General features: G+C 34.3%; 1 protein-coding gene and 2 pseudogenes across 1 annotated transcript; 1 reads left to right on the top strand and 2 right to left on the bottom strand.

Moving 5' to 3' along the window:
* Positions 1-5,299: 5,299 nt before the first annotated feature.
* LOC111408409 lies at positions 5,300-8,191 on the bottom strand (annotated as a pseudogene).
* LOC111407502 lies at positions 7,674-16,081 on the top strand (annotated as a pseudogene).
* A 508-nt stretch (positions 16,082-16,589) lies between these two features.
* Positions 16,590-19,739, bottom strand: LOC111408410. Its single transcript, XM_023038174.1, is given in 7 exon segments — positions 16,590-16,634; positions 16,764-16,910; positions 17,057-17,123; positions 17,851-17,914; positions 17,977-18,063; positions 18,066-18,095; positions 19,670-19,739. Coding segments are annotated over 7 exon segments (510 nt in total).
* Positions 19,740-21,420: the final 1,681 nt, after the last annotated feature.

Consider the following 21,420-nt stretch of genomic DNA (forward strand, 5'->3'; position numbering starts at 1 on the left):
GACCTGAACTATGTGAGATTGAATACTGAGAGTGACGCACAATCCACAGACTCCACCGCCTCCGGTCCTCCAGCTGAGCTGCTACTTCTACTCGGAATGGAAATATGGAAACTTAAGGGTTTACTGTTTGCACTTTTCAACCGGTTTCAAATGGAATTTGGGACCTGGGTGGATTTTGCTCTGCCGGTTTTAATTTCCTCATTCCGAGCAGTTTAGATACAATGGCTAAACTATTGCTGGCAATTTTTTGATATTCAGTGGAATTCTTCATCAGATTCATTCACTTCACTGAGAGAAATGAGAGAGTGAGCGAGCGATTTAGGGTTCTTCGACTGGGGGATTGGTGCGTGCATTTTGGTTTTTGCTCTGCTTTTTTTCTTCAATAATTCAATTTTGTCAGACACTCTTTCAAAATTTTGTACAATTTATTTGATTGGTCTAATCTCATTTAATTAGGACCTATAGGATATTTAAATTTAGTTTTAAGGGTAAATATATCTAAAATTGTCTAAATTTGACATTCTTGTAATGTCAAAAAAAAAGTGACATTTTTGTAAATACAACACCAAAAGTTGACTATTTTGATAATTTCCTCTAAAAAATATGGGGAAATGTGATCGGGCTTTTTCTAGGAGGTTGAGATTTCCTTTTAGCGTTTTTGGGCAATTTTAATTGATTATTCATGGCTCAATTGCTGTAAAATAGTAAGTTTATTAACAAATGAAAATTGTATCCTGTAGCCCAAAAAATTATTATCATTGTATTCCTAATTTTTTCCTCATAAATATAGAGCTTTTATTCTTAATAAAACACACACAAGCAAGTCTATTGAATTTTATCCTCTCTTTTCATAATACCTTATAGGCACGATATCGTAATTTTTTAAAGTTTAGTAAATGTAGTAATTTTTTATAAGCAAAAATATTTATCACATGTACCAAAATTAATTCAGTGACGTGTTAATTTTTCTACATACATATACATCAAAACAAGGTAGTTTCTTCTTCTATTTTTTTTTTTCGCTTGTAAGCAAATTTATAATGAGTATTTCATTATATGCATAATGATTAATTTGTCCTATTTGTATGTCTATATATGAAGTCAATTCACATTCGAAAGATTTTTTCACTTATACATTTTTTTGTAATTAATTTTTTTATATAAATTCATACCATATCTATATGGTAATTAAATTTTTTAAATGTTCTTCTATAAACTTTAAATTGATAATTTATCGTGTTATTGCTTTTGAAGTAGCACAACATTATAATTAATATTCTAGAAGAATATTATATTTATGACTCCTGAATAGAATAATATTATTTTCAATATTCTAGAAGAATGTTAATTTTTATTACTTTTAAAGAAGCAATAATAAAATATAATAGAATATAACGTGCTCTCGAAATATCACATATCTCAAATAATAGATATCTCCTTGTGTTTTTGAAGAAACACAACTTAAACAACTCAATATTGTATTGTAATTTATAAAGAAACTAATTTTATATATTATTAATATTCAAGAAGAATATTTGTCGCTCTTGAAGAGCATGAACTATAATTTTCAATATTTCAGAAGAATATTGACATATTGCTCTTAAAGAAGCAATAATTAAATATAATGCACTCTCGAAATTGCACATTTTCGAAAAATATATCAGTTTGAATTCATATTTATTTTTAAAGGAAAACATATAACTAATATCATGAGGATATTGATTAATTTGATTATTTAAATGATATATGATTATATAAGCTTTAATAATATTTTTTGACATTAAATCATCGAATTATATCTTATATTGAATTTCTAAAAGTTCAATTTGACTTTATTGTTTGGCATAACCAATTGAATCATTAGTGGATTAGTAATTATATAAATTTAGAAATTCAAATGGATATCCAATGAAGAACCAGAAGATTCTTCAATTCAATTCTATATGATGTTTGTTCTCTTTCATGGAAATTTTTCATTAACATTACTAGCTAAAATAGGAACTAAAATCCATATATTTCTGAAAATTAATTAGGATGATAAATGGGACTACATCATCCTCCACGTTGATCATTTAAATATTATTTGTAACTAATGGAATTGATACATATACTAAATGATTGTATGATGTTCGCAGCTCGAAATTACTGCTCAAAATTTAAATTATGAGCATAATTTTTAGATTATATGTCAGGATCGTGCCTTGTTAATGCTAGTGTGTATAAATCTCAACACTTTAATAAGTGTTAGCTGAGATGTCAACAAATGGTTTAATAATATTGTTTGTTAAACCTATCTAATTAGTTTAAATGAGAACATAATAGTTTACATTTTTATTTAGGGAATTCTATTATGCATCATGTCAACATCATAGTTCTCCCTATAATAATTGACTTATAGTCATATCCTAATTTTTTCATCTAATTATTTTGATAGTACCGCATATATAAAATTGAATTATCCCAATGCACTGAGATGAAAAATAAAGAATGCTGAAAATAAATGCGTTGTTTGAACCCTCATCTAGATAGGCGATATTTTATAACCCTAGAAAAATGATTGTCAATTTGATCGAACAATTCTCTCAGCATTAGGGAGAGAAATTAAGAAATTGAAAATAATGTATAAATGCATCACCATCTAAATTCTCCAAAATATCATTCGAACCAAAATTTCGAAAAATAATTTATTTAGATGCATTTATTATTCAAAAAAATAAACAATATATCACGAACTTATTTTAAATGTTCCAACATGAATTGATATCCTATGAAGACAATTTAACATTATATTTGATATATCTATAACACGCCTGAAGCGTGATGGGATTCGATTTTAATATAAAAAAAAATCAAATGAAAATGTAGTAATTAGTAAAGATAGTTTCATTAAGGAGGCATATACTCTTAATAAGTATTTAGACATAACAAATTATAAAATCTCGGAAGAGGTTCATGCACCTGAAATAATAAAACTTAAAATATCTCAATAAGTTATGTCATTATGAAAACAATAGAATCAAAATGAATAAAATTATTGACAACAATTTTACTATGATATACTGCATTAAATAGCAAGAAATTAAAAGAAATGAGTCGAAATATATCAATTGAAGTAATGATTGACCAAATAAAATAGATGTATGTGGTATAATCGCTTTAACGAATATTTTTTGAATGAATGCTATAAAAATGGCCATGTGCATAGGTTTTCATAAAGAAAACAAATATTGGATTTATCATTATGACTTTATGTAAATAATTTAAATTTAATTGAAACTCCTGAAAAAGCTCAACAAAATTGTAGATTATTTGAAAAAATAAATTTGAGATGAAATATTTGGAACAAATAAATTTCATCTTGGGTTGGGCTGCAAATTGATCACTTTGTAGAAGGATTATTTGTTCATCAATCTATGTATGCAGAAAAATTTTTAGAACATTTTTATATGGATAATACACATCCATTGGCATCACCAAAAATTGTTCGATCTTTTGATGTGCAAAGTGATCAATTTTGTCCACTTGTAGATGGATAAAAGGTTATTGATCCTGAAATATCATATCTTAATGCAATTGTAGCATCAACATATCTTGCAAACTACACTTGACTCACATAAAATTAAATCACAAATAGGATATGTGATTCCAAGTGGAGGAATAGTTAAATGACATAGAGATCTATGAAGCAATCATTAACAACAATATTCTCAAATCATTTTGGAATTATTAAAATCCATGAAGCAAAGCAAGAATGTGTGTGGTTGAGGAACACAACACATCATATTCAAGCATTATGCGGGTTGATTTCAACACAATATAGTCAAAGCAATCTTGTATGAAGATAATACAACTTGCATTGCACAACTCAAAGGAGACCATATCAAAAGTGACATGACGAAACATATTTTTCCAAAATTCCTTCATACACATGAACTTTAAAAGAATGGCAAACATCAATGTCCAACAAATTTGCTCAAGTGACAATGTGGGCGATTTATTTACAAAAGTATTGCCGACATCTACATTCAAAAAATTGGTTTATGAAATTGGAATGTGTTGACTTAAAGATTTTCAGTGATCAACATCAGCGGAAATAGCTGTACTCTTTTTTCTTTGCTTAAGATTTATCCAACTGGGTTTTCCTAATAAGGTTTTAATGAGGCAATATTTATTTTTAATACTCCAAAATGATTGTACTCTTTTTCCTTAGTTTTTTTTTTTTTTGTCTAATTGAGTTTTTATCAAACAATATTTTGACGATGCAAATATTTTGTAATGTGTCATTTAAGGGAGAGTATTGTAAATGGTAAATTTATTAATGAATGAAAATTATACCCTTGTAGTACTAGAAATTATTAACGTTGTATCATTGATTCTTCTTTATAAATATAAGGCTTTGATTCTTAATAAAATACATACAAATCTATTGACTTTTATATATTTTTTTTCTCTCTCTCTCTCTCTCTCTCTAGCAGTTGAATGGTGGATGGGTCATAAATAACATGGGGCTCATGTAACATAATCTATGAGCTTGTCTGAGCCTCATTTTATTGTAAGAATATATTTTAAAATAGTAGATTGATAGAGAATATGTGATTAAAAAATAAAAAAATATTTTGGGTTTGTGTATAATATTATTTTATTGAAAATGTATAGTTAAAAAAAAGTGAAAAATGTATTTTGAAAATAATGAAGATCATACAAGGTTATAATTCTATTGACAAAAATATTTTAAGAATTTGAGCATCTCTCACCGAAAGATATTTTGGTGTTGAGTTTAGGTAGGCAAAGGCAGTAGGCTCTAGTGTGGTTGAAGTAGGGTTGGTGAGGTATGAAAACGGTTTAGGGGAAGGGAAGGGAGTGGAGGTGTTGAAGATTTTTATAAAAAATTTGGTGTTTTTTATTATTTGTTTCAACGAAACTTAGTGTCAGTTGGCCATTCTTGAATTTAATTTATAGTTTATTACAAGATCTTTTTTCAACAGCACTTTCATACAATAAAACATTCTATACATGTATTAAAAAAATTTCACTAATTTAACCACACATTCTCCTAAAATTACTATTCAGAACTCTTTTTCTATCAAAATGATTGTCAAACAAGCTCTAAGGGTAAAATGATCAATTTATTTAAAATTCGGGACCGCAAGTGAAATTTTCTACTTCCTTTTCCTCATTTTAATTACCCTAAAATTTACAGACATGTGTTGTCTAATTCCTACCAAATCCAGCTCCTTTTTCTTTTCTTTATTCAGTCACTTTTTTTCTCTGAGCCTTCATCAGTTCATTGTCAATTTTGTTTTTTAAACTATGAAGAAGAGAGTTGAAAGTAGTAACCCTCCAGAATTTGCCTTACTGATAAGTAACAAATAATCGATCAACATGGAATGTACATAACAATATATGATACAGTGCCTTGGTATAGAAGAGCAAATTTATGAACCTGAGGGAAACAAGACACATTGACAAAACAATCTGGAAGAGACAAAAATGACGCTGCATTACCGAATTGCGTACTCGGAGGGATTGATACTATGATAGGGGAGACGATGCATCAGATCCGGTCGATGGATCCCAGCCAGGACGTTTAATATCTGGCCAATCCCCTCAGCATCCCAATCTTATATACAAACTTTTCTTACCTGGAAGATTCTTATCAGACAAAATCAAGTGTTTGAGAGCACTTAGCGAAGCTTGAGCAACTGCTTTGGAGTAATTAGCATCCCAACCCCCGAGCTTGACTACGACCTCTGCATTTGAATAACCTTGAAGACCATCTTGTAAATGTCTTCGAGTTTCCTCTTTCGCTGACTCTTCATCTGTAGCTTCTGATTGAGATAACCAAGTAGTGAATCCTGCAAAAAGATGCTGCCATTTATTTGGCCTCTCAGTAGCACCATGCTTCCCACCTAATGTCGAAACAACAGCTCGGGCATGGCTACTGAGGCTTTCTAATATATCAGTTTCTGCTTCTGCTACAGCATCACAACCCTGTGAGGCCACCCACGAATCAATAATTTCCTTGCTGTATGATTCCAGAATCTCCTTTGTATTGAGTGGTGTATACCCAAGACCAATAGCTAATTCTCGAGCAATCTTGTGGTTTATTTCAGTTGATTCCCCGGCTAAATAGATTGATGTTCCTCTCAAGAGTTGGGCAACTCCCGCTGTTAAGGACTCCCACGACTCCATGATGTCAGGCCATTTTAGTTCTGGGTCTTGTTTCTTCAAATTAACCACCAATTGATCATCGTCTATATACCATATTGTTTCAAAAGGCTTTATCATCCCGTAGAGTTTATTTGTATCTAGGAGTGTCCTAAGATATCCACTGCACCTTAATTACCAAAGGTTCTCATTTGCATCTATAAAGATCTCCTTAGGACTTACACCTTCTTTCCCGAGTTCCAACCTCAACTCCACCTTAGAAGAAACATCAGAAAACTCATAATGGGTTGTGTCAGTGGAGACCAAGGGAATGCTGCTACAAAGTATGCAATTGATTTTCTTGAAATTTCCAAAAGCCAAACAAGGAATTGAGGGAAAAGGGGTAAATATAAAAGATGGAGGAGCAAAAATACAACAGAAGATGCCAGATTTGAAGAGAAATATCGGTAAAGGTTTGCTGAATCAAACAGAAAAATATCAAACCTCATGTTCTGTCATAAATTTATGTTCTGTCAAACTCATACCTGATTGAAAGAGATGGAGGAGAAAACCCTATGTTGAGAGAAATCTCTCGATGGATGAGAGATTTGTTTTGAGAAATCTTATTTGTATTTTCTACCAAAAAGTCTTTGAAAGTCCTATAAATTAGAAATTATTTGAAAGTCATTTTCAATTGATTACCTCTAAATTTGTAGAGACTTCTAAAAAATTTCAATTCAATACCCCGAGACTTGTAGAGACTTTATTAAATACACCAAAACATTTAGAGACTGTCTAAAAGTTTCAATTGAACACATCGAAATTTTCTAAGGGGAGTGTATTTAATCGAGACTTTTGAAGACTTTTAGAGATTTAAAAAGTTTGAGTGTATTCAATTGAAACTTTTAGAGACTCTCTAAAAGTTTGGGTGTATTCAATAGAGACTTTTATAGACTTTTAAAAAGTCTCCAGAAGTTACGGGATATTTAATTGAAACTTTTTAGAAGTCTCTACAAGTTTTGGGGTATTCAATTTAGAGGGACTTTCAAGGAATTTAAAATTTCTTGGACTTTCAGAGACTTTTTAATAGAAAAAATAAATAGGATTTTTCTCCCAAAATCTCTCATCCATAGAGAGATTTCTAAAAAGAGTATGCTATTCTTATTTCCCTCTAGATTTTTCCTCTATCTTTTCCAATTAGGTATTTCTTTGAATCTTTGCTATGAGTTTTCTTCAAATCAGGTTATGGTAAATTTTCACTAGTTGATCTCTATCTCTCTCTCTAATTTCAAAGATTCATTTTTAAGTGAATGTTATGAATTCTCATAAATATTTCTCGATATCTCACATTTAACACTGTGAAAAGTATATTTCCTTTAAAAAAAATCTTTAAAAGTCTTTAATAAAATTCTCCACAAATCGAGAAAAAACTTTTACTAATTTCCACCAAATACCTAAAAATTACTTAAAATTTCACAAAGTCCACAAAAATCACCCAATTAAAAAAGTCTCCAAAAATCTTAAAAATCTCAATTGAATACCTGAGACTCCAAATCTCTACACCCCCTGCAAACCTATATCCTCTTTTCCCAATAACTGTGGATTTTTGAAAGATTGAAGTTTTGCATATTGATTATTGTCGATTGATTCATAATTGTTGCGGTGGATATCTGTTAATTCGATAAATTTCTCTCGATTTAGTTCGCGTGCTTTTCCGAAGGATCAGACGGTCGATTCAAGGCATTTCTGCTGGGTAAAAGCATCTGAACTGAAGGGAAGCGGCTTTTTAATTTTGCAAAACATCGACGTGAGTTCTCGGATTATCTAATTGAACGTCAATTTGGACAGTCGACTGGCGTCAGGACTGAAGGAAGGAGATTTTTGGCAGTGTGATCTGTTTAAGACCTGGACCGTTCGTGCAGTGTAATTTAATTCAGATGTTCGATTTCTCATCGGATGCAGATGCTTTTTACCTTTTGGATGTCGAAGAATCCTTTAGAATTTCCAGAATTTGAAGGATCCAAAGGCAAAGATTTTGCCGCATAGCTCTTAAATGAGCTGGTCCGGTTTGGTGTTTTCTTGAGTTATTGTGGGAAAAAAAAAAAGAGATTCTTGTATTTCATTGTACTAGTTTTCATTTTGCCTCTTGTTTGAGTTGAATGCAGGCCTTTTATTTTTTATTCAGCTGCCACTTTTTCTTGTGACTTCATTTCATTTGAGAGAAAAGAAAAAAGAAAGTTTAACCAGTTATTGAAAATAATATGGCAGTGTACTATAAATTTAAAAGTGCAAAAGATTACGATTCAGTTGCAATTGATGGTCATTTTATATCTGTTGGACTTCTGAAAGAAAAAATATTTGAATCAAAGCATTTGGGCAGGCGTACTGACTTTGACCTAGTCGTCTCAAATGCCCAGACTAATGAAGGTTGGTTTGTTTATCTAGACATTCATTCAATTTAAAACACCAGTTTTAGTGGGATTAATTGTTGGTCTTCCTTATTATTTTACTTAAGAAACTATCTCTATAATAGCGAGTATAAGAAAATTGTCGTTATATTTGGTTTTAGTTGAGGATAAAGTTATCCTCTTGCCTTATCCTCCCAAAAAAAGGATCAGTGAGGTCCTGTTCTTCTATCGAATTTAATATGGAAGAACAAGAGAGTTTGTGCATTGGGCATCTATAGTTTGGAACCTGATTGGTTTCTTTACTGGCACTGGCAAAACTACTGGTGTTCTATATTAAATTGACTACGCTTACAGTATTAACAAGTGTATGTGTTCCACGTGGACGTTGACTAGATACAATGAGAAAAAATGTGATTGTAGTTTCACGTTCATGCAGAGATTAAATGTGGGATGGGCACACACAAACACTTAAAAGATTAGTTACGCCTTTCCAGAATGTATGTGCCTTTCTTTTTGGTTCACTTGCTTGAATATTAATTTCTAACTTATGTCATTGACAAAAGTAAACAAAAAGCTTAGGTTGTCTAAAATAGATGGCTTTAGTACTTGCATCAAGTGTGTGTCTAGTTTTGTAAGATGGCACTGGCTCACAAATACTTTGATAGCTATACTTCAAATAGGTGTGTCCATGGTAATCACGCGAGTTGATATTTTGGAAGAAACAAATTTTGAGATGAAATTGTACATTTTTGTCGGACCTCATGATTGTTTATATCAGACTAGATTATCTTTAGCGTTAATGAGGTTGAGGCTGAGATTACTTGTATTGTATGTATTAATTCTTGTTGCCTGGTTAAGGGAGATAAGGATGATGGTTGGAGAATGGTTTCAATGACAGTTTATGAGTTTAAGGGGTCCACGCCATGCGTCACGCATTTTAGGGGATTCAATGTAGTTAGTTGTATTTTTTGGGGTTGTATGTGTATACTGTTTTGGAGTCTTTTATAGACATTTTTACTGTTTTGTGATTTCAGAGTACCTTGATGAAGAAATGTTAATTCCAAAAAATACTTCAGTCTTAGTCCGACGTGTTCCTGGACAGCCTCGGATGCCCATAGTTACTGCATCAATCACTGCACAAGACGAGTATAGTCTCAATCCTTTTTAACTCACTTATGTAGTCGTAGTTTAAATTTCCTGTCATACAAAAAAATTTATTTTTTAAATGGGTGAAAATATAGATATTCTCAATAAAGTGAATGATGGCCCTGGTTTAGTTAGCCATGTTCTTGATAAGCCCGCTGAGTTTAGTTGTAGTGGAAACAGTTGGTGGTGCGTTAAGCCTCGAGACTTAACAGACTATCTGAGGGAAATAAAGGACCGGAAAGAAAATAAACTATTGTACTCTTTTGGCCTTAGAAAATTCTAATGATTTGAGTCTCTATGATCTATAATGTAGGCCAAAGTTGGAAGATAACTCTGTGGGTGTTTATGCTATAAAAAGTAGCTTCATGGGAGCTGATTCATCTGTCATGGAATATGTAAGCTTATAATTAGTTATCTGTTCAGGAACCTCATTGTGGATAGCAGAAGAATCTGTTTTTAAACATAGTGAAATACTCCATTTGCATGCTTGTAGACCGGAGAGGGAGAATGGGATGAATTTGGAAATGATCTGTATGCAATAACTGATCCCTTGCCAGTACAATCTAGTAATCTTGTTCAGGATACCCCTCCTAGTAAAGCTGATGAAGATAGCAAGATCATGGCTTTGATTGACACACCAGCCTTAGACTGGCAGCGGTGAGAAATTTTTTATGTAGTATGTTATTTTGCAATAACAATGAGGATTCATTTGTTTCCCAGACGTTGATTGTTTCAGAGGCTTATCACTTGTTGGTTTTGGATTTGCAGACAGTCTTTTGATGGCATTGGCCCTGGTAGAGGTTTTGGACGTGGCATGGGAGGAAGAATGATGGGTGGACGTGGTTTTGGTAATTCTATTATTCTTTTCATTTACTTGAGATGAAAGTGCTACATGTCTCTTTTCTGTCTGTTCTTGGAATGGAGGGACTTTCGTAGTTCTTCTATGTTTTTTCTCTAACTTTTAACTGTTTTTTGCCCCAAGGAATACTGTTAAAAGGCATTAAATGTTCTGAACAAAAAGATAAACAATAATTTTTTGAATAACCATCAAATTACGTATTTTCTCCTTAAAGATGACCAAAATATTTAGGATTGGTCCTTTTTTTGTACATAGAATTCTAGTGTATTAATACTTTTGTTGGATCATAAGTTTCTTCTCTACAAGTATGCTGTAAAAAACTAAAGTCGCATTTTGATCCTCAAGGTCGAGGAGGATTTGAACGGAGAACACTACCGCTGGGATACACATGTCACAGGTGCAAGGTTCCTGGTATGTCAATGTACCTGCAAATTTAGATTGTTTCTCTTTGAACACAAGTAAATGAAAGTTTCTTAGATGGAACAACTGCACTATCAAATGCATACTTGATAAAGTTCTTTTATGTAGGGCATTTTATACAGCACTGCCCAACCAATGGAGATCCAAATTATGATGTAAAAAGAGTGAAACCTCCCACTGGAATTCCAAAGTCTATGCTAATGGCTACACCTGAAGGTTCATATGCATTGCCAAGTGGGGCTGTTGCTATGTTAAAGCCAAATGAGTAAGCAGTTTCTAGCAATTTATATTGACTCTGTTGATATATTTTCATAAGATTATTGTATTTTCTTGGATTTGTTGCAGGGATGCCTTTGAAAAAGAAATTGAAGGGATGCCTTCTACGCGTTCTGTTGGTGATCTTCCTCCAGAACTCCATTGCCCTTTATGCAAAGAAGTAATGAAAGATGCTATGCTTACGAGCAAGTGTTGTTTTAGGAGTTTCTGTGATAAATGTAAGCTCGTTGCTTGTAGTTATGATTAGTATTTCATTTTCCATGATATTTTGATGCTGCATCACTATTGCCATGCATCATTTGATGATTGCGCATTTTCTACCTTTCCTACGCTCTGTGGGTAGAGGATTAGATGTTCATAAGGAGAACTGGGGAGGGGACAATGTGTGCTTTTTTATGTTGATTTATTTAAGAGTTTTTGATAATTGTTCTTTTTCTTTATGCTGACGGAAGCTATTTTGCATTTTGGATATTTTCTTTAGGTATAAGAGATTACATCATTTCTAAATCAATGTGCGTCTGTGGGGCCACAAATATCCTTGCGGATGATCTGTTGCCCAACATGACAGTAAGGGATACTATTAATTGAATTCTTGAGTCCAATAACAGCAGTATTGAAAATGGCGGGAGTAACTTTCAAGTCCAAGGTTTGTAGTGCTAGTGAGTCTTGTTTTCACTACAATGATCATTTTTGTATAACTACCTTATTGTTTCAGATATGGAGTTATGCAATCTGCATCATCAGGGTTTATCTCCTACACAATCTGTTGCCTCTAAAGGAGAGCAAGTGATGCCAAGACCACTCCCTCCTCAAAAGGAAGAGGTTTCAAAGATAATAGAGACTGCTGAAAAGCACAAGGAACTTGTTGCTCCAGACCAGAAAGTTGAGAAAGGTAGAACTTCAGAAGTGGCAGATGTTTCAGAAGTTCTACACAAGGTTTTAAGTGTTAAAGAACCAGCATCACAAGGAAATGCTCCATTGGCTGATGAAGAAGTGCAGCAGAAACCAGTCTCTGTGGATGCAGGTGAATGATGTAAATGCTTATATGTGATATGGGTGTAAACTGTGCCCTACATGTTTATGCTAGTTTCAGGCTCGTAAAGTCCCTTCAAAATCTCTGTATGGTTATGTTTCTTTTATTGTTGCTAGTTCACTGATATATTGACTAAGAGGAGGTTGTGGGGTCTTTTTTTGTTAATGCCTTGATCATGTAGTGAGAAATAGTTTTCATAAGCAAGCCCCACTTCTGCTAATTAGTGATCCTTTATCAACGAAATCAAATTGGGGTGTTACCCATTTTCCATAACAAGCTTGTTATTCAGCGATTATTTGTAACTTATGTTAGACATGAAAAAATTACATTTTGGAAATTGGTTTTTAAGCAACATTAGAAAATAGTGGCATGTGACAATATTTGCTCGTTCTCAGACTTGCGGCATGAATTTGATCTGTTGAATTTCAGGAAAGAAGAAAAAGAAGAGAATGCACCTACCTCCTAATGGTAATGATTTGGTTACTTTATCGTTTGAGATTGTTTTTAACTTCTACTATTATTCAGTTTTAGTGGTTGAAACTTTTTAGCTTAACTTTATTCAATTGTTCTGAATTTTCAAAATTATCCTAACCCCATCTAACATTAATGATACTATTCTATTGACTTCTTGGATGCAGTTGCAGAGATTCAGTGGAGAACTAACCAGGACCTTGCAGCTGAGAATTACATGATGTCTATGGGGCCTTGTTCTTATAATCCATATTGGACTGGAATCCAACCTGGAATGCAAGCGTTTGTACCCCCTTATGGTGGTCCTATGCCCTATATGGGTGGGTTTGGTCATATGGATCCTTCACTGGGAGGTGTCTTACCTCCCGACCCACTTGCAGGACCGGGTTTTATGTTGCCTTATGGCTCACCTCAGAGGTATAATTCAGTTTACCTTCTATTAGCCTCTCTCTCTCTCTCTCACGCACATATTTTGTGAACATAAGATTTCCTTTTCTTGTGCATCTCTTTCGAGGGTGAACTTTGTGTTCTGACATGGAATATGGTGGTTTAGATACTTTGCTTTGAGTTGGGCATGGGGGTTCACTGCTATACAATATGCATGTGATACTCGTTAATGTCTTCCTTCGATAAGAATATTGTATAATTGTTTCATGAACGTTTAACAATATCAGGGACCTTGCGGACTTAGCAATGGGATTTAACGCTGGGCCAAGGAAAATGAGCAGAGAGGATTTTGAAGCTCGTAATGCTGATTTCAAAAGGAGGCGTGAAATGGAGAGGAATGGTATTAGGTAAAGAGGACCCACTTTGCATTCTGTTTTCTATTTAATGCCCTTTTTTTTACTTGTTCCTGTTATTTTAGATATTTTCAAAGACATATTGCTTTTATTTTCTATTTTAGCATCAAAGGTATAGTTTTTGTTTTGTTGAGCTTAGACTTAATAATATCGACTTGAAAAATATGATTGCTTGACTAGCAGTTTCAACTCTTTGATAGGTTCTCTTGCAAGATTAGGATAACACCAAGCTTTTGGAACACGTTGCTAAACAATTGTTGTGCTCCACTTGATTTGTGTTGAAAATTTTTGGCCTTTAAGACTTCTTTGGGAAAAAAATTTTAAGTCATTTTTCGTCAATGTCATTTTCAACCACGTTCTATGGGATCCATTTCTTTTTCCTACTTTTTAACCACAAAGTTTCTCCAAAAAAAGAAAAAAAAATTCATTTTTTTTCACTTGGAAAAATCTCTCCAAGACAAATGCTTACTGTTTTCTCCGTCTTTTGAATATTTAGAACTGTTTTCATGCATGCATCAATGTTTGTTCAGACTGGATTTGAATTTATAACCTCCTTTAGTTAATTATGATTAGTGCATTACATTATATGTCCCTTTAAGCTCTGTTAATCCAATTTCTCCGATTCTTTATTTTTCAGGGAGTTACCCAAGGATTGGGAATATGGTAGAGAAAGGAGCAACATAGGCAACATTTCTTCAATGAAAACCAAATCTGTATGTAGTTTAAGTTATTCAATTTCTCTATGTTACGTGTGTGCACTAATGCAGGAAGAGTTCATCACTAAGAAGAATACAAATTTTGTTTGTGTCAGCTGCTGTTGGAATTGTCCAATTAGGATGTCTTAATCTTGTCCTTACATGTCTCCCCTAATGCCTGCGTTTGAATGTCGAAAGCAGTTGATCGTGATATCTAATAAAATTTGGAATGTTTACCCTTCCATGTTGAGTACTTGTTTAATTAATGTTTATATTAAAATACACACACCACACACACACACACACTTAACATTACACCAGCAATGATATGGAATTTAAATGGGTGGTATAGATGAGAAGATCCCCGTACTCCTTTTTTCTCTCTCCCCTCGTACCCAATTGTATGATTGTGCACTTCATCTCCTGCCAATTTCTCTCTCCCCCCCCCCCCCCCCCCCCCCCCCCCCGGCTTTTTTTTTTTTTTTTTCTTCTCGTCTTAATTTCAGCCCATTCCGACACCGTTGCGAAAAATGACGAAATTGTACCCGGCGCGATTTGTTGATGTTCAATAGATCTGTTTATATCATGAAAAGCCAATAATCAAACTCGCAAGGAATAATTTCCCCGTGAATATACGTTTGTCAATGCCTGCTAATATGTGAATTTGGTGTTGCTATGTACCAGTGTGGCGACTTAAGGGATTAACCGACAGAATTTAGAAATTTAGTAAGATTGAAAGTTGTATGGTTTAAGATGGGGGATTGGAATTTGTTTGGTGCAATATTTGTCAGTAAATTTGTTGGAAGTTATTTGATTCTGAACTGAGTGTTTTTCTTTCCTATTGCTAATGCAGAAGTCTATTCCTCCGCCCAGTGGAGACCATCATCAGCACTATCTCCACCAACCTGAGAGACCATCCCTAGATGGACGCTTCCTTGACACCGAACTTCCTCGCCTGTCGTCTAAGAGAAAATCCGATTATGATGGATACCACCACCTTGACAACTCTGATGGCTACCATCAACAAGATCAGGGAGAAGATCGTCGTCCATCATCCAAGAGTAAATCCATCTATGATCATCACCGCCACCGTGACAATGGCTACCATCATCAAGATCACGACCGCCGTGACTATCCTGGCAACCACCAGCATCGTGATTATCATAAACCCAGCAGCCACTGTGGATTGGAGTCATCATCAGCTGCTAAACCTTCCCCACCAGTGCCACCTATAGCATTGGCCAGTAATACTTTGACGACCGACCAGAAGCAAAAACCAAGCATCTTTTCTCGCATCAGTTACCCAGAAAAAGACATGGCAGCTTCCAAGAAAAGAAAGGTGTTGTCTTCAACCACTGCAGCACCAGGAAGCAACTCCGGAAGCCACAGGGTGTCAGCATCTAATGGGTATCATGAAGAGCACAAATCAGTAGCTGTGTCAAGAAAAAATGCTGCTGCTTCTGTGGATTATGAGAGTAGTGATGATGACAGGCATTTCAAGAGAAGGCCATCAAGGTACACCTCGTCACCACCTCCGACTGCTGCTGGGAAGTGGGAAGGCGAGGAGTCAAGGCATTCCCAAGGATCAAGGAAGAGGGAGCGTGACAGAGATCGTTACGGCAAGCATGGATGATACCAATTCTCTCTGATGTGGGCTGGTGAATGCAATATGCCCAAGCTGTAGTTGTATAGACTTGGGACAGAATTGATTCTGTTAAGAAGGATCTTTCGATATATTAGCTCCATGTTTACTTTTTAATATATATTATAGAATGGAGAATAAAACACTTTGTATATCAGTGACATTGATTTGTTTTCTTTCAGTATCCCTGTGATCTTTGCTTTATATTAATTCATTCTGGTACTTGTTATTCGCCTTTTTGTTTCTTTTATTTGCCTTCATAGACTCATTTAAAACTTGGAGATACACATTCTTCTATGGGATTGATTTCACATCTTCCAGAGTCCAAACTCAACAGAATCCAGTCTGTTCCGTTGTTCATGCACTTGAGAATAAACAATGAAGAGTCTTCTTCTAAGAGAAAATCCTTCGCAATTCAAGAACAAAATCGTTTATCATAAACAGTATACAAAACCGGTAGATGATTGAGATAATTGATGGCTGATGCCTAAAGCAAAAGGATAGAAATCCTTTTCATTCTAACTTTGTGATGAGATTTAAGAACATTACACTTTTAAAAGACCTACAGTAACATTTTATGATTACTGTTAAGGATTTTGCTTAAATTTGATGGAGGATGAGAACTTGTGAAGTTTTTTCAATAGCATCTTGGAGACATTAATGGTTTGAGTCGATGGCCATTTTGACACAGCTTACTCATCTCCCATAGCCAACTCCAATGCATAGTCATCTCTATCCTGCAACAACCAAACACATGACCTTCAGAACTGGTTACTGAAGAACCCCTTTTGATGTTACACTTTTCTATATTAATGTCTTCATAAATTTTATTATTTTTAGGTCCAAGAAAAATTCTTAAAAAGTACCAGAAAGCGAATTAAATCACATAGTAAGAACTGCAATTTATAATTTAAACCCCTCAGCTTGCTCGGGAGCATTGACACTGTTAAACCTTTGGCTAGTGGCTTGAGAGTGACGAAGAGAGAGTCACAAACTTCTAATAGTAATATACACTACATAATAGTAGTAATATTGTAGAATTTCAATGCACAAATATGCTATCCTTTAAAAATACATATCTACTAATTGAATTCTTAATCTGTTCTAAAACTAGGCGAATGTATTTAACAATCTGAATGGAGAAATTTATTTATACTACCACATCCTCATCTTGAGTTTCTACTTCAAGGTCAGATGATGGAAAGCCCACACAGAGAAGTGCATGCCTACACCTCAGAAAAATAGATTTGAATTTACAATTAGTTGTCAGCGATTTCAAAGGGAAATGCAGGTAAGAAACAAGGATCATGTAGTCTTAGGGGAAACAAATACATATCAGAAGGGTTTTTCTATTTGTCAACTGACACCCCGGTGTACCAACCCAGGGGGGCCCACGACGAATAAAAAAATCTTACCCCCTCCCCCGGTGAGGGGATCTGTGTGCACAAGTAGGAAGGCCCATATCAGATATCGAGCAAAATATCAGTGATTTTTCTGTAGATCATTTAAAACTCTCTAGTATCCCTCAATTTCAGCTGGTTCCAACACTTCATTGACCAAATCTTTATGTGGTTACTACATGTTTGATTTTCTTTACTTGGGTATTTCTTTAGTATGTTGGAATATTTAAATAGCAGTGCACAATAATATTAAAACTGATTTCATCTTAGGCTAATGAAGATTGCAAGATGCAAAGTAACATAACTGGACCAAAATATTTGAAAAATGCTTAATGAAATGAATTAATTGGTTAGCTAGATAGCACCAAACCGAGCTTCAGTGCTTTGATACTAATAACATGACGGTGAAATATTATGAGCCAAACGGCTGTAATGGTCTATGCATAACACTATCAAAGTAAAGTAGTTGTGGTCAGCTGAAAATCTAAATATATCAGGTAGTTGCTGATTGAAACTTGTATAAAAAAAATTCTTAGATAGTATAGAAGCGTACAACAGATAATTTGCAGGAGTAAGATGTCTCCAAAATGAATGAGTAATTTTCAAGAAAAAAAATACTGCACGATGAGCAGAAAGTAATGAGCTAATTTTTATTGCAATTAAAAAAAAAAGAAAAAACTGATATGTTTATAAAGCAGGAGTATCTCATGCTTTGATTTCAATTCAGCAGATACCCCTAATGCTTCTGGCTGTCTGTGCTGCCCAAATTTACACGAACGGCACAGCTAGTAAAACGACCTGCAACATTATGATTTGATATTCAAAGAAATTAGCAAAAATTACACACATTGCGGAAAGAAAAAATCCAACTGTTTGATAATTATTTTTTTCCTGATCCTGTAGCTTCAGTCAAGCTTTACTGCCACTAATCTGCTCCAACAGTCTCCAACTAGATTATATCCTTTCATGCCACATATAACAAATTAAAGATCCAACATAAATAACAAAATGTATATGTATTTAAGCTAGACAATAAGCATTGATTCATGTTAAAATTCCATTTCTAACCTCTTCTAGCCAAAATTATAGACATCTGTTTCAAATAAAAAAATTGCCTCAGCTTTGCTGCAAGAGACACTGTCAATAACTAATCATGCAATTGGACATAGATGCGACATTGGCATGCATCGACAATTTAAATAGAACTTGATCCCCACATGAGTGATCCCAGAGCAGTCAGCTGCACTTTACGTTTCACAATTATTACCAATTTTATTGAAATCTTGTTTACACTTAGTTTTGTTTATGAATTCTGAACAAATGATTAGTTTTGACTTTTTAAATTTTTTTTTTTTTTTTTTTTAAACTGATTCAAATAAAAAGGGATTCTTCATAGGCTTCAAATCATGTAAACTAGCTGATAGCATTCCCACAACTGAAAGCAATAAGATCACTACCAAAGGCTCACAATACAAGGTGTTGCATTAGTGCATGTAACTTTCATTTACGTATTACTGCACTAGTTAAACTGTGACATATTTTGGGATGCTGAAATTTTAAGCTTAACTGTGATGATGTCCCAATTGTTGATCCGGTCCAATACCGATCCAAGCAAACTGAAGTTTCCAGAATGGTTATTAATTGTGTTTTGAAAACACACATTTGTAATTGAAGGGCATTTTACTTTGGATTGATGACATGTGGATCATTGGCTGCCGTTGGATGAAGGGGTGCCTCTATTTGTCATAAATACATGCAATAATCCTTTAGGGTTCATACTGAACCCTAGCCTCTCCTCTCGTTTGTCTTCTTCATGTACTCTTTGTAATTTTCATCTTCTGGATGATACTTCGAGTGATTTCTTGTGAGAGTTTGCTAGAGAGATAAATCTGAACAATTTGTGTTCTTCTGTAATTAATACTTTTGCCTATGATTGAGGCTGTACTAGTGGAGTTGAGCTTAATTTTAACCGATGCCCAACGCGAGACTAACCGTTAGAAGCGATCACTGAATCTCTGGGGCTTCTAAGGCCAAAAAATCTTTGTGTTCTTTACTTTCTTGTTGATTCTTGTGTGTTTCGGTGCTGGCTTAGCCTTAATTTGGGACCAACATAAAAATTTTGAATATATAAAATCCATTTCCTGACTAGAGCACCGGAGTGCCTACCCTGGGAAGCTCTTACATTTCTCCTTACCCATTTTGTGTTGCCAAATCGAGTGTGTAATGAGCCTTCAGTTCGTGGAAAGCAGCAAAAACTAAAAACTTGTCAAACTCAATCCTTAAAATTGCTCGAAATTGCGTTTAAATCTATATAAACTCAAATATGATACAAAGAAATTGCTTGGTATATATATTGAATGACAGAAGAATACCGTGCCTACAAGCGAATGGGAGATTTATATTATGAGACTCTGCTGCGTGTAATATATACTGATCCTGCATTTCAATTTAATTCGCCGTTACACAAATTCATCAACTTTACACAAACAAATAAATAGAAAATCTATATACAAGCAAACATACAACGTATGTATTTATGCAATGAATCTAATTGTATTCTATGAAAGTCCTTGTGAGTTTACAATCACTTTGTACCTACGATTTATAAGTTCGCTTAAATATTAAAAGTTGAACAATTTACGATTTAAATTCGCACGTGACATGCATGAGGTTTCCCATTGCAAAAGCATAGTAAATCTACATCATATGCTCCTCCTTTTGCATGTCTTTGGGACTATCCTTTAGAGATATAAATTTCACGTTTAAAGTGTTGTTTTTGGAGTTTGAAGTTACTCCTTCGAAAACAATCTGACAAAATCACCTGAATGCAAGAATTGATTAACAGGATCCAAAATTGTAATTCGAGCCCACAGACTTCACGATATTTCCTTAAAACGAATTTGCTGCCTTCAATAGTGTTAAAGGCGTCCAGCAATCGTTTCCCAGGATAGAACGAATTTTCGTCTCCTACGGAAGCAGCACTGCAATCTGCAGGAGTTCCGACGAACTCAACGAAGTGTGTTTTAGTTCAAGACAATATCAGAACGAGAGAGGGAAATGAGATTCAAAGCACAGAAAGTTGGCAATGAAAATTGTGTAAATTTTCTGGTAGAAATGCTGGCTATTTATAGACTTGTTCGTGTTCATTCGAACAGTCATCACCTTTCAGACAAGCCTCAAAAATCCAAACAAACATGCTGTTCTTAAAAGTCGTTTCTGTTAAGTCGGTTAACAGTCGACTAACAGTCGACTATTTGATCGGTAAACAGTCGACTGTTAAAAAAAATAAAATACCCGAAATAAGCCAAAATTTAAATTTCATATTGTACCCAAAAATTTGATTATTTACAATTTGGCCCAAAATTTTAAATAAATTTTGTTCAAAAAGTTAATATAGTGTAAAGGTCTACCCGCACCGAACTGGACCAGACTCGAATTCGGACTCGGGCACGGGCACGTGCTCGTGCAGAGCCGGCCAGCTGGTCAGACGGACGGCGGCGGCGGCGCGCGCGTGTGGATTTATGACCGAACCCAATAGGATATAGGTCTTCCCCCTTCCAAAGACTATTGGTACCCCTTGGAGCCCAAACCCAATTCCAAACTTCCACCTTATAAACCACACCAAAGTTTCCTAACTTTCCTATGTGGGAAAAGTGTTTGGAAAATCAAATTCTTCCATAATCCTTAGTTTATGTGGGTTACTTTAACACTTACATTCAATTTTAAATGGTTTTCGACAAATAAATATATCACGTCAATTATCTCGCAGAGTAGAACGTGAATATGCTAGGTCCCGTATTAATTAGAAGGTGGATCCCACTAAAATTTGGGCTCAAAGTTGACCCATTAACCATTTTTTCCAACATAAAGGACATCTAACCCTTCTTCGAATCATGCATAAATCATAACTATGTACTAAGGTCATGTCACCCTTAAGAATTACGTGTTATTCTTTTTAGCTCCAATCGTTGATAACTTTCCGTCAACTTTTTCTTTAATTGTTTTCAATCAATATCACTCAAATGGAGATCTTTTAAATCCATATATATGATCAACATTTCTTTGAACTTCGATGTAAATATACCTTTTGCCTCGACTCTAATCTTCTTGAGGTATATCAATT

This window comes from Olea europaea, chromosome 13 (assembly GCF_002742605.1).
Source record: "Olea europaea var. sylvestris chromosome 13, O_europaea_v1, whole genome shotgun sequence".
NCBI lineage: Eukaryota > Viridiplantae > Streptophyta > Magnoliopsida > Lamiales > Oleaceae > Olea > Olea europaea.